Source organism: Sphaerodactylus townsendi, linkage group LG02 (genome assembly GCF_021028975.2).
Source record: "Sphaerodactylus townsendi isolate TG3544 linkage group LG02, MPM_Stown_v2.3, whole genome shotgun sequence".
NCBI classification, from domain to species: Eukaryota; Metazoa; Chordata; class Lepidosauria; order Squamata; family Sphaerodactylidae; genus Sphaerodactylus; species Sphaerodactylus townsendi.
The window spans coordinates 22,792,537-22,807,404 of NC_059426.1; the positions used below are offsets into that span (position 1 = coordinate 22,792,537).

Sequence of the window (14,868 nt, forward strand, 5' to 3'; positions counted from 1 at the left end):
AAAGCCCCACTGTGGGGTTGCCATAAGTCAGATGTGAGTTGTCAGCACTTACATATTGATCCCATCTGCAGATAATGGAAGATCTATGGCAGGGGTAGGGAACCTGCGGCTCTCCAGATGTTCAGGAACTACAATTCCCATCAGCCCCTACCAGCATGGCCAATTGGCCATGCTGACAGAGGCTGATGGGAATTGTAGTTCCTGAACATCTGGAGAACCGCAGGTTCCCTACCCCTGATCTATGGGATAGGCATGCACAAAGACTAATGTGCTGCCAGATGGAAAAATGAACCGCCTCCCTCCCCTTCCCTTGCATGCCACCCCACCCTCCCTCTCCTCCCTCCGCTAGGGTGGGTGGGCCATGTTCAGATGCTGGGCCCCCTCCCTCCCCTCCCTTGCATGCCACCCCTCCCTCCCTCTCCTCCCTCCGCTAGAGTGGGTGGGCCATGTCCAGACGCTGGGCCCTCTCCCCCTCCCTCCCCTCCTTTCCATGCCACCCCTCCCTCCCTCTCCTCCCTCCGCTAGGGTGGGCGGGCCATGTTCAGACACTGGGCCCCCTCCCTCCCCTCCCTAGCATGCCATCCCTCCCTCCCCTCTCTCCCCTTCCATGTCACCCCTCCCTCCCCTCCATCTCCCTCCGCTAGGGTGGGTGGGCCAAGTTCAGATGCTGGGCCCCCTCCCTCCCTCCCTTGCATGCCACCCCTCCTCCTCTCCCCTCCGCTAGGAAGATCCATGGGATAGGCATGCACAAAGACTGATGTGCTGCCAGATGGAAAAAAATTAACTGGTGTAAATATATGCCCTCCTCATGGATACAATAGCTCTGGTTGACATCATGGAATGTGTTTGGGCTATGTTCTCAGGCCTGATTCACATGTCACAAAGTCATGAGAACTTTGCATCACACATATGCTGGGAAGCCATGTTTCCCAGGCATATATAGGTCGAAGTCAGATGGGGATCACATTGCTGAAGAAGAACGCATGCCAGCCTTCTCATCTGCACCGTTTTGCCAACCTGAAATGTCCCCAGGAAGTCATCATTTGCCCTACTGAGAAACTTACACTTAGCCATCATTGGGTTAGATCCTATAACTCATCGCACTAAGTTGGGTCCTATGATTCTCTTCCACTTAGTCTCCCTTCAAAAGAGAAAGACTGCCTCTAATCGAGAATGGAGAAAGGCTTGATGGAGAAAGGCTTCTTCTATTGTAGAAAAGTCTTTGTTAAAGAAAGGATTTTTCTGATGGAGGAAAAATGGCGGAAGGGAATCATAGGGGTCCAACTTAGTAGAAGGGAATAACAAAAGCCAACCCATTAAGTTTGCCAGTGGGGCAGAAAGCAGCTGTTTCAGAGCAGTAAAAATGCATGGGCTGAAGCTTGTTCCGCACATGCAGTGTGTCCTCAATCTGAATTAGACCCACAAATGCCCAGGAAGTATAGAACTCTGAGGGCACATGTGATCCAAAGTTCTCATTATGACCACCATTTTCTTAGGTGGAGGGAGCACTACAGATCTATACAGAGGTTGCGTGCATACAGATGCCTCCCTCCCACTGAAAGGAGTGGACTAGCCACGTAGCCATGGAAAAACTCCACAAAGGCCATGGCCCCTTCCACACATGCAGAATACACTTTCAATCCACTTTCAATGCACTTTGCAGCTGGATTTTACTGTGCGGAATAGCAAAATCCACTTTCAAACAATTGTGAAAGTGGATCGAAAGTGCATTATTCTGCATGTGCGGAAGGGGCCCATACGTAGGGCTTGGAATTGGAACTATATCCTTTTTCCATACAGTTCTAGTGCCATTGAAATCACCTTGGTTTCACTAGTAATAACAAAGAAAACAATTAAAAATACATCAATAAAGATCAGTAGAAGAAAGCAACTTTACACATGTGTATCTAATGTGCATACAGATCAGTCCCCATTCCAGTGCACATCAGGGCTTGACTATTGTAATTGAATCCTCAAAGGTTACAGTTGCATCTCCAATGAAAATTAGGATGTGCATTTCCATCTTGGGGTCTCTAATTGTTCCATGTGGACCGTTTGTTTTGACCATAGCTGGGAACCTTGCTCTTTAAGTATGTGTTGATTTTACAACAATTAGCGGAGTGAACTAAAAATGGGCAAGTTTGACTGGCAATATTTTAACAGAAGCCTTTGGTATCACTTTAAATAGTTGCGGTAAGTGTTGCTGCAAAGCAATGTTAAGGATAGAGGGGGTGGTTTCTTCTCTAAGAAAATAACGATGACTGATTTCTTTTTTTGGCTGTGTAAATTCTCTTCCTGTTATTACTGCTCCTCCAGCTAATTGTAGGCACTTAGCATTATTAGAAGCCCATGGGCCCATTGATCTGTACTTTTAAAAAAGGTTCCTTTTCTAATTTTACATCATAATGAGATGCATTCCAAATAGAAAAAGTAGGTATAGAAGTTTTGTTCTCGTTAGTATTGAAGGTTACTGTGACGGTATGGAGTGGGAGAAGAGAATACTGAAGAGAAAAAGAATTTGCCATCAAGTTGCCGCTGATTCATGGGTGACCTCATCCACGGGGCATACCAGACAAGCATCAAACCCACTGTTTGATATGGGGTTACCAAGTTGGGAGGGGGACATGTCCGGAGTTGTTTTCGCTTTTGCAGGTGCTCTGCTATCTAACAGTCCGGCCTTGAGAGTCTGCTAGGATGGGCCTTATCTGGAGTTAGTTATGCTATGTTGTGCTTCTGTATTCCTATGTAGGGGTGGGAAACCTGGGACACATTAGCAATTGCTTGGCACGCTTTTACTCAGAGTCATCTTCTTTACTGTACCCTGAAGTCTGCCAATAAAATCCTTTGACCAACCAGAGCGTTGATTGGGTTCTGATCCAGGGAGTCTGACAACAAGACACAAGCAGATGTGGTTTGTCTGTGCCGTCCTGTTCGTAGCAACCCTGGCCTTTCTGTTGGAGTTAGTTATTTGTGGATCAGCCCAGACCTGTGTGCGAGTGCAGCAAAAGAAACTCTCCCAGAGAGATAAGTAAAAGGAAAAACACATTTATTCAAGTAGTTTTCAGTTTACAGCTTTGTTTCAGGTGAGAGGTAAATAGAAAAAAAAAAACCTGTACTAAAGAAATGACTTCCCTATAAACAAGTGGCCACTCTAACTCACTGTCACATGCATGGGGTAAGATCTGCTCTGTGAGAAAGGCCCACAGAGGCAGGGAGCAATTGTCCATGTGCTCAGGACAAAGGGCAGGACAAAAGAGGCTGCAACATGGAGAAGAAAGGAAGTCAGTAGGCAGTCTCCTGGCCCAGACAAGGATGGCAGGCAAGAGAGGCAACAACATATTTAGACAGACACAGCGCCCCCCGTTGTCCAGGCATGCAGAAGTCACTCATTCCAACACTTTCTTGGTGGTCTCCCATCCGAGTACTGACTATGGCCAACCCCGCTAAGCTTGGCTATAGGCAAAATCACCTTCATTAATATATATTATGATAAGTAATTTGGATTAAAGGTGATGGAACTAATCCTAACATGCCGTATGGTAGGGATGGGAAAATAAGATAGTGAACAACCTCAGTAAAAGGAGACAGAGGTCACTGCTTAGCTTTCCTGCTCCAAAGCAAACTCCAAAACCAAAAGCCATGTCCAGTGTTTTTTATCTGGACCAATGCAAATTGGACCAAGTGGTCTTCAAACTTTGGTGTTCTCCAGAACTCTTCATCAAGGGAATGGGAGAAAACAGACTTTTCAAGCCATGATGTTAAGGCTTCATGTAAGCAATCTGGATGGGATGTTGGTAGGCAGGCATGCCGAAATAAAATGGCACCAGTATCTGGGAAGAAGCCCTGCTAGAGCTGCCAGCCTCTTGCTGTGCTGGAAAGCCTCCTGCTGGCTGCCGTCTTGGCCTGCTACTGCTTGAAGGGGTGGTGGGAGAATTTTAAAAAAATAATGTCCTATACCACATCCAGAGAAAACCCAGGTCTGATGTAGGGAACCTCTAGGAACGGATGGAGACTCTATTGTTTTAGAGTTGCTAGAGCTACTTTACATCACTTCTGGATTTTCTTTAGAACTGACATAGCAGTGTACAGGATGTCACATGTCCCTATGACCCCACCCCAACTTTCCAAGCAAATGCTTTCTCAGTGCAAAAAGACAAAAAGATTAATAGACTAAGATTGGGGGCCAAATGCAGTAGTCTTTCCCAGGAAACTGTTCTGCTTAAATAGCCTTCATTTGGAGGGCTGGGAGTGAGTTACCATGTGTACCACCTGGTAGCCAGAATCCCCTTGAAATAACAGCCTGAAGTGAGCAGTGTACAGTCCTGAATGATCCCTTCAGTTACATAAGGACTGAACATATTAATTTTACATGTTTAGATTATCAAGCATTTATGGTAGATACCACACTGTAAGTATCATGAAATCAGGGACAAGCAGAAATGTGCAGTATGGCAATTTAGAGTATACAGACTATAGATGGCTGTAATTTTTCAGCCAAATGAAATAGTGCATCAGAGCTGCATGAAGTGCAAAGGCTAGTGGCTTGGTTCTTACCATTCCACTCTAAGTTTGGAGACTTCCTTGGATCCAGAGGCATAGCTAGGGGAAATGGAGCCCGTGCAAAATCTGAGTTTTGCTGCCCCCCCATATCCATTTGTGTTTTTTTATTTTTTAGTGTTTTTTTCAGTTTGCAGCAGGCAGGGGGTGCAGTTTTTAGGCTAGCAGCCTAAAAAATTCAGGGTATCTTTAGGAGACTATCCTGATGATACCAGTCAGGTTTGGTGAAGTTTGGTTCAGGGGGTCCAAAGTTATGGATTCTCTAAGGTGTAGTCCCCATCTCTTATTATCTCCCATTGGAAACAATGGGGGATGGGGGCACCCCCTTTGACAGTCCATAACTTTGGATCCCCTGAACCAAACCTCACCTAACTTGGGTGGTATCATCAGGAGTGTCCCCCAAAAACTCCCTGAAATTTTGGAAAAACCGCACCCCCTGCAGACCAAAAACTGAAAAACACTAAAAAATACACAAAGCAAACCTGAAAATTTTGCCCCCCCCCCCCCCCCCAGGCAGGAGCCCAGTGCGACGTGCACCCCCAGCCCTTTCTAGCTATGCCTCTGCTTGGACCTGAGGAACTGTCCATCAAAGGAAATGGTGCTTCCTTTGGTGGAACAACCACATCTATTGGAGAAAAGGCACCTTGGACTGGAGGAAGGATACAAACCTGTGTAATTTACCCAGTGTATCTCACATGGACCCCTAAGGGTGAAAAAGTAGCAGGAGCAGGGATATTTCTTGCAGCTTTTCTTTCCTTTCTTGCAGCTTCTTCACTGTAAATCCCAGATATATCTTGTAAACTATCAATTTACATAAGGAACTTGCACCAGACAAAAACCAAGTTATATGGGAATATGCACAGGCTTTTGATGACTTATACCAGATTACGTGTGCATTTCCTTCCAGGTGAACGAAAACTTTGCAAGAATACAGAAGAACCAGTAAAAGCATCAGAGGCAAACCAGGCTGTACTACGCAACTAGAGGACCTACATCTTCCTTGTTTCTTGACATTTTGGAAATGAGAGGTAAAGTGCTTTTTTCTTTAGTGTTTCTGTGACCTTCCACCGAGGCCTTTTTAAAAAAAACCCCACATTAAATATGTTCAACTTGCTTTGAGAACTGACAAATCAACAAAAACAGAAATCAAGGAGGAGGAGATTTCCTCAGCCCCAGTAGTTTCCAGTTTGGGACAGGAAAAGTTCTGCTTTGGGATCTCCTGTGTTTGGGGAAATGAGAAGTGACACCAAATGTAGAATTGCATGGTATAAGCAAAATGTTTACATAAGCAAAATGCCCTTGATTGAAACACAAAAACAAACCTAGAAGAATTCATTTCCACAAGTAACGCAATCTAAATTAATAAAAACAAAATGTAAAACAACTTTAACAAAAACCAAAAACAAGTTGTGTCATCCATCCATCCATCCATCCATCCATCCATCCATCCATCCATCCATCCATCCATCCAACCATCCATCCATCCATCCATCCATCCATCCATCCATCCATCCATCCATCCATCCATCCATCCATCCATCCATCCATCCATCCATCCATCCATCCATCCATCCATCCATCCATCCATCCATCCATCCATCCATCCATCCATCCATCCGTCCGTCCGTCGTCTGGTTTCATCCATCAGATCTATCCTTACCTACCTACCTACCTACCTACCTACCTACCTACCTACCTACCTACCTACCTACCTACCTTCCTTCCTTCCTTCCTTCCTTCCTTCCTTCCTTCCTTCCTTCCTTCCTTCCTTCCTTCCTTCCTTCCTTCCTTCCTTCCTTCCTTCCTTCCTTCCTTCCTTCCTTCCTTCCTTCCTTCCTTCCTTCCTTCCTTCCTTCCTTCCTTCCTTCCTTCCTTTTAAGGTTGTTTTCTGTACTGTTTTATCTATTTTGTTTGACTTTTGTTGTTTGGATATTTTTAACTGTAAGCCACCGTAGTGCAGGGGAAAGCAATTGTTTGGCCTTGAGTGCCCCAAAACTAGCAACATATTTCTATGAAGACCTTGGCATGCCTGAAAATGAAAAAGAAGGGAGTTGTCCAGACATAATGAGAGTCAACTGAAACCCAGTGGGGCTGCCAGAGCCCCACAGTCCTTCTGGTTATCTTGATTGGAAAACCAGTCTTAGGTACCAAGGAAAATGGTCTAGCATGCCAGTGTTTGGCACGCATCCTGGGAGTTGTTTACCTCTGGTCTCAAGTGGTACACCATAGAAGAAAGACTAGATACAAATTCTTCAAATCAACCAATCAGTCAATGCAAGGAAACGTGAGGGATCAAGAAGCAGGATTCTGGGGCTAGCCAAAGGACTGGGCTCATTCTTTTTTCCACTGCTTGTGAAACTTGGGCCTGTTACGCACATGCAGAATAACGCACTTTCAATCCACTTTCAGTGCATTTTGCAACTGTGCGGAATAGCAAAATCCTCTTGCAAACAGTTGTAAAAGTGGATTGAAAGTGCATTATTCTGCATGTGCAGAAGGGGCCTTGGTGAGTCTAACTATTAACAGAGAAATCTGGATGTATAAATGACTGTGAAACACAAAAACCTCATTTGAATTCATTTCACGTTTGACATCTGCCTGTCTTGCTTTGTGTTCATGGCCTGTTTCCTTCAGTAACAGGAAACAGTCTATTCTGTTATTCAGAACATGTTTAGATTTCCACAGTCCATCTTGGAAACAAGTGTGTTATAGCACATGATGTCAGGAAAAAAAACCCTTTAAACAAAAAAGAACTCTTGAGCACCTTGAAATATAATAGAGTTATTGATACATATGCTAGAACCCACTTCATCAGATCACAATAAATCTATTCATCTTAAAGCTCATATAAAAGCTTTAGTTTCTGCTGCAAACTGTTCAGTTTTCCTTTTTGCAATATGTAGTCTCCTTTATATGCTACTTAAATGTTCCCATTTATCTTTCTCCATTTAAGTGCCTGAAATATCACGTTAGAGTAAAGCCATTCTTCTTCTCTTTAATTCTATTGCAGGATGATAAAACGGCGCTATAAGTATCTTCATTTCCCACCAGGCTGTTATCTTCCCTGCCAAATCATCCTTGGACCGTTTTATCTATATGTAGGACTGATGGATACAAATGTTTGCCTTTAAAAAAACTGCAAAGCCTTGAGCAGGTAACTCAAGGTGCTTATAGTAGAGCTCAAGATTTGGAGTTATTTTCTTTCTGCTTAATTTTGCTGTCCTGAACTTAGCTGGAATACATTTTTAGGCAAAAAAGAGGGGTGGGGGAGGAAGAGAAAGAAATGATTTCAGCCATTATTGTTTCGTCATCTACAAATGTGTGCCACAGAAGACTGATTTATAGAGACTTAGAAGATTGATTTTGGCTACTTGCAGATGAAGGGTGGGCCACAGTGCTGAAGTTTCTACTCCAGTTTTTTTTTCCTGCTGTCACATTTCAGAACCACATTTATACTCAAATGTACAGTTTTTAAAAACTTTCCGGAAGGTTGGACCTGGGAAGATTTAAGAATCACTGCAAATCTCTTAGGTTTGAGCAACTAATGTACCTCAGAACCATGTCCTTATATGGTGAAGATCTGTTGAAAACTACCAACATAGTGGTACATCAGAGTAAATAATGTCACTGTGGAAGGAAGTGCCACGGTTTGGTGTTTCAGCGCAAGCAAAGAGGTCGGTCCCTGGCATCTCCAGTTAAAAGGATCTCAGGTAGCTGACCTGAAAGAAACCTCCATTTAACACTGGAGAACTTCTGCCTGCCATGATGCATGTGACTGGGCTAGATGTGCTCTGATTCCAGATAAGGTGGCTTCACATCTTCAATGTCAGCTCCAGTACGGATGCTGTGGAACTATATCATTTCTATAGACAAAGAACCACCGCTGATTGGAACGCATGGATAAAACTTGTTTGAAACCAACTGCAAAGTTGTGCATGGGAGAATCAGAAACCTGTCTGGCCCTCTCAAGGCATTACCAGGACAGCATGTGTGACGTCATAGGAATTTTGGTGATGTCATAGGAAATTGAGCGGCTCTGCACAGCTCTGTGGATTTTCCTTGCTTCTTCTGACCCTCCCCTATTTGAGCTACTTACGTTCTACTCTATCAGGGATCGGTGTGAGACAAAACTAAGAAGTTGTAATGCACGTCAGTTGCCATGAAAGCCATATATGAGCTGTGCATCTTATGTATGAATTATTTAATTTAAGGGGGGTGGGGGTGGGGAGGGTTGTGTGTGCATACAAAAAGTGAAAATGAAACTAATTAAAAAAACCTTTTGTGCATAAGGGCCACTGCTTGCATTTAGCATGGACTTTGTGTACTGTGCAGTAAACAAATGACATTTTAATGAATAAACAGTATGATATATTGTATAAGGGAAATCATAGTTTTGCTAAGATTGAAAGCTGTCAATTGCACATTCACACACACAGAGAGAAACACATACCATAAATATGTTCAAGCTATTGCCCAGGGATCTGGATCAGTTGCTGCACCTTTACCTTTATGTTGTCTTATGAAATTGCATTGCAGTTAGAATAGAAGTGGTTTGCTTCATTGATAATCAAAAAGGTAGAGAAGAAAGGCATCAATAATTTCTGTACACTCTGAGGTTCATCCTCAGAATCCCTGAGAAATACATCAAAATGCTCTACTCTGGAGCACTGTGTGCAAGCACACTTGGTTGTGCATTGGTCTTACGGTTCAGAAAAGCAGGGGATAAATCCAAACTCTTCTTCCTTTGGTTCTCAGCCTCTTAGACATGCAGACATCTACCTTCTGTGTGGTGGTGGTAATCAAGCATGTAGAAATGATTAGATGACCTTGTAATATTTACAAACATTCTAATTGCTGGGAAAATTGAACTATCAGCCTGTCTCCCATGGAGATCTTAGGAGTGAGTTTGGCCTGGTGGACGAAAACTTCATACCAGCTCTAAGTCATGAGAAACAGTACCTTCAGAATAAACAGACTAAGAAGTTACCACATGGAGGTCCACTGTCGGTGGAAAAAAATTGTTGCTGTCACTGAGATAACAAGACGAGCTGGTCAGGCCCACAGCAGAGACAGGGATGGACTGCATTGGCAGCTTATGCTTAAGTCATTGGTCAATAGTTTTTAAGTGAAAACAGTATAATTTGACTTCTAGCACTGTGGAGCTGGTAGAAAAACAGGCTCTAAACATTTCACTCCGTTTCATGGTCTGGGATGAAACCCATATTAAACTTCAATGGTTTGGGTTATTAAAGGGATTTGCCTTGCCTATAGCTGTACAAAATTGAACATAAGTGATGCCCTACTAGATCAGACTCATGATTTGTCACCTTTTTTCACCCAGCAACCAGCCGACTGTCCTGGAGAGCCAACAAACAGTACAAAAGTCATCCCTCCCAGTGCTGGTATCCAAAGGTTCTTTCCCTCTATACGTGAAGGCTCTCTTTCGTCATCATGACCGGTAGCCATTTATGAACCTCTCTATCATGAACCAGTCTTACCCTCTTTCAAAATCATCTGTGCTCATGGCTGCCACTACATCAACTCGTTATGAATTTCACTGTTAACTGGATGTCTCAGTGGGATATGTATATATTTCCTGGTTGATCTCACCTGATTCCCCCTGTGCCAGCCATGTTGAATCAGCAAACCTGAAGCACACAACCAGAGCCATAACTAGGGAAAATGGAGCCCAGTGCAAAATCTGATTTTTGCGCCCCCCCATGGGTGGCCACCCTCCCCCACTATGACCGAAGGCTGCCCTCCCCCACTATGACCAAAGTACTGTTTTTTGCAGCAGGTCATCTCAAAGTCACCAGCTCACAAATCTGGACACAACAATGGTCCATGCCACAAAAAAAATTTTAATTTAAAGTTTTTTTATTATATATTTAAAAAGTGCTATTACAATATAAAAAGGTAATATGTATCATATAATAGAAAAACGTCAGAAAAAATGCTTTTGAAATGTTTAACAATTGTTATAACACTTTAAAATGTTTTATCACTGCTGTGAAAACATTTTATGGTGTTATATGCAGGACCCTCAATTGCCCCCTAGCATTGGAAACACAGCACACAGCAGAGCCAGAAATGAAAGAAGTAACTGCACACATTGAATTTTAATGCTGACATCCTGGCATCACTTCCTCATCATTCATTGAGACTCCTGACCAATGCCTGCCCAGTGGACCCGTGCATGGAACTGATAGCAGTCCTGAGAATGCTATCTTCGAGATGCTGGTCTTTAACTTTCTGCCTTCTTCCTCCAGGGCCACATAACTACAACAAGTAGACTGCATTAAAAATCTGTCTTGTCTTCTTAACAGACAAAAGTAAAGCCTGAACATTCCTGGCACATTAAAAGTTTCTGGGCTTTTGGAAGCTACATAAAGTACAGGAGTTCTCAGAAAAGTGTGTGTGAGAGAGAAAAGTTTCTTTTCCCCTCCCCCTTGGTGTGTGTGTGTGTCCCCTTTCTTTTTTAACTTTCCTCTTGTGGCTGTGGGAGAAGACAGAAATCTCCTGTCTCTCCTCCCCCTGCTTCTTCCCTTAACTTCTGTCCGTCTGCGAGTGTTGATGTCCTGCGTTGGGATGATGGAGGGCAGGAGGCCAGAAACCTGCCAGCAGCCGAGGCTCGTTGCACTTTTGTAAACTCTGCCTGCTCCTGGTTGGACGATCCTGATCCTCGGTGGAGGGTGGAAGCAGGCGCTGCAAGTTGGAGTAGCTGCAGCTGCCGCTCTTTTGGAAGGACCGGGGGTTGGCAAGTCGGGTACAAAAGGATGGGGACCGGATCACCCTCTCCCCCTTGAAACTGTTTCAAATAAGTGGCACTGGTGTACACGGAACAGCCCACAAAATTCAAGGTAAGCACAGAACTAACCATGCTTATTCTGACCACTGATTGAGCAGTGATGCAACTTTTATTCCAAAGGTATCTGTATACTATATACTTGAACATTTATTAACAGCCTTCTCAGGAACATTGATTTTATGTGGAAGCAAGGCACCTTTAACAGAATTGTCAACATCCTTCTCTTGACAACTAGAATCCCCAGAATTCTTTGGAGGAGAAACAATTACAGTCCATGGCCTTTTATATACTTACTGCTTACCCTGTGGCTGTATGCTTCACAATGGGGTTTTCCCACAATTTTTGGTTAAAAAGGGAAGCTTCCTGGTGCAAAGTGTCCCCAGCTGTGTTGATTTGATCCACCATTTTGCCTGCCCACTGCCGCCTTTTCCTGCAACCTCTCTCTGGCAAGGTAACGTTGCCTTCCACCTTTTTCGGGGGGTGCCATCTTTGGTCTGTCAATAATTCAACAGACCATGTCAATTTCTTTGGTCTACTGAGTTATTTCTCTCATCTTCCATTATAAAAAGTACATCTACTTTGTGCTTTCTTTCCAGTTCTGGCAACTTCTCCTCAGAACTGAAGTGTACTGTGAGGAGAATGATCCTTGTAGTGCAACTACTATAGTAGCTGGGTGCACTGGGAAACCTGAGGTACGATCATCTGAGCTCTAATCACTTCTGAGGGTGCCATTTGATTATAGATAGTTGAGATTAAAACCGAGTCAGTCAAAAAATCTTAATTTGTGGGTCAAGAATATCTGCCTAATTCAGTCCAAATCATCTCAGAGCACTGGCCAGAAAATTAACTAACTGTATGCCGAGATCCAGTAGCATATCCTTAGGAGTTCTAATTGGCTGAGGTAACAGAAAGCTGCTTAGGGGTAAAGTTGAACTTACTTTCATCCTATTTTCCAATACAAAAGATTTCCGTGACAAAAAAATCCATAAATAATAATAACCAATGTTGTTTTTTAACTGAAAGCCCTAAAATCAGGTTTGATGCCCTTCTGGATGTTTTTTGTTGTTATGAGAAGTTCTCCCTTCTTATCCCTTCTCACCCCTATTCATCCAGCATGGCTAGAAGTTATTACCTAATAAGTGTGTGGGGGGGGGGGGCTGTCTCTGGTGTTTTTTCCCATCCAGAGATAAGATGGATTAGAGCCTTTTGACTTGTGGCTTTATTGAATAAGCCACTGTCTAAGACCTGACCTTGTAGGCCAAGTATAGACAATACTTACTTAGCATTGCTTTTACCACTTAGTTGATGCTCATTTCACTGGCTAATGATGCACTACGTGTCTGCTGAGCGATGGGGGCAAATGTCTGTTGCAACAAGATTTGTTGTATGGATGATAAGTATTTATTCAGTCATTGACCCAGAAATAGATAAAAGATACACAAAGGAGCAGATGATCTTCCAAAGATTAACAGTCAATCTATCACAGGGAGATAAGCTCACATTGATTATAAAAGATAAAACATCTCATAAGTATTAACAAAAGAACGTAAGTACATTAAAACTTAGCTTGTCATAATCTTGTAACAATATAAAGAAATTTAGCCACTTGATATGTTATATTAGGAACGTTGTCTTCCAATAAATATTCAGTTAAAATTTCATCCAAACTATTAAAAGAACAGGGATAATCAAAGCGCCGTGATAATAAAGGTAGTATTAGTTTCTCCCTTCAATCTACATAAAATTGACAGCATAGTAATATGTGAGCAATTGTCTCAATCTCATTATTAATAAATGGACATAGATGTGTTTCCATAGACTGCTTTTGGAATCTCCCTTTCAATAGAGCAGATGGAAATGCATTAAAGGTAAGGTTATTTAAATAGCGGGCTGAGGCAACTTCTGTCCATGGTTTCAGACCTCTATATGGGGTTGGGAGATCTTGTATGGATGTATTTTCTGGAGCCCCACTTTCACTTTCCATTCTTTCTGCAGCAAGCGAGACCACCTTTAGCACGACTTTAATTTGTTTGTCACCAGAGCAGGACAGATTTGCCAATGAGCATACCTTTGCCCTGAACATCTTCCCTCTGCTCACAGCCAGCCTAACTAGTTTTACCCTGCTGTCCATGCTTTCCCTCTCACTCGCCGCTTTCATGTTGCTGGCTCCTTCCTGCTCCTCTAAATGCTTATTTTGATATACTTATAAGCCAACATAATAACAACAATAACAACAATAACAGAGAGTGCTTTCCCAAGGAATAGTACAAGCAGGGGCTCTTTTTGACTTCACCCCACCTCCCACACCCAATTTCCATCTTCCTCAAAGATCAGGAGGGCTTTTTGTTTCAAACCAACCTTTCTTTTTAAACAACCCTCCCTTTCACTGCTGTGGCAGCAATGGCAGGAAGAGAGAGGGGTGGGGAGTGAGAAAGGAGATGGAGAGATCTATACCTTTAAGGCTGATTTGATGGGCAGAGTTAACCAGTAACTGAGATCCAGCAGAGTTCAGCAGACAAACTACACTGCAAGCTGTGGGCAGCCTCCTCCCATGTAGAAGAAGAAGAAGAGTTTGGATTTATATCTGCCCTTTCTCTCTTGTAGGAGACTCAAAGGGGATTACAGTCTTCTTTCTCTTCCTCCCTCACAACACCCTGTGAGGTGAGTGGGGCTGAGAGAGTTCCGAAGAACTGTGACTAGCTCAAGGTCACCCAGCTGGCATGTGTTGGAGTGCACAAGCCACTGGCGTAATGCCCATTGGGCAAGGTGGGCAGCTGCCCAGGGCATCACCTTGTGGGGGGCATCAAAATGCTGAGTTCGTTTTTGGGTATTTTTAGTGGTTTTCCATTTTTGGCCTGCAGGGGGCGCGGTTTTTAGGCTAGTGGCACCAAATTTTCAGCGTATCATCAGGAGACTGTCCTTATGCTACCCCCCAAGTTTGGTGAGGTTTGATTCAGGGGGGCCAAAGTTATGGATCCTCAAAACTGTAGCCCCCATCTCCTATTAGCTCCCATTGGAAACAATGGGGGATAGGGGCACCCCCTTTGGGAGTCCATAACTTTGGACTCCCTGAACCAAACCTCACCAAACTTGGGGGGTAGCATAAGGACAGTCTCCCTGATGCAGATATTGGGCTAAAAATTCTGCGCCACTAGTATCAAAAAAAACTGTGCTCTTCCGTTCTGCAGGCAAATTCAATGTCCTGGTGCAAAATAAATTTGGTTGTAGCGGAGTGGCCGCCCATGGGGGGGGGGGCATCCAACTCAGGTTTTGCCCAGGGCTACAGTTTGCCCAGGGCTGCCTTGTTACGCCCCTGGCACAAGCTAATCAGATTCGCCAGATAAGCCTCCACAGCTGAAGTGGCAGAGCAGGGAATCAAACCTGGTTCCCCAGATTATAGCGCACCTGCTCTTAACCACTACACCACGCTGGCTCTCAACAGAGAAATGTGAGAAGACCTCACTACAAATCCATTGTGCAGTGAAGAACCCCAAGGTATACCT

At 43.7% G+C, this 14,868-nt stretch overlaps 1 protein-coding gene across 2 annotated transcripts in view; it reads left to right on the forward strand.

The window, feature by feature from the left end:
• The window catches only part of PDE1A (phosphodiesterase 1A), a 199,894-nt gene extending 190,961 nt beyond the window's left edge, over window positions 1–8,933 (forward strand). For both annotated transcript variants that reach the window (XM_048485393.1, XM_048485394.1), the window contains 2 exons: window positions 5,465–5,585; window positions 7,568–8,933. In XM_048485393.1, coding sequence (XP_048341350.1) covers window positions 5,465–5,541 — 77 coding nt within the window. In that variant the 3' untranslated portion in view covers window positions 5,542–5,585; window positions 7,568–8,933. The remainder of the gene's footprint in view (window positions 1–5,464; window positions 5,586–7,567) is intronic.
• The last annotated feature ends 5,935 nt before the right edge of the window (window positions 8,934–14,868 follow it).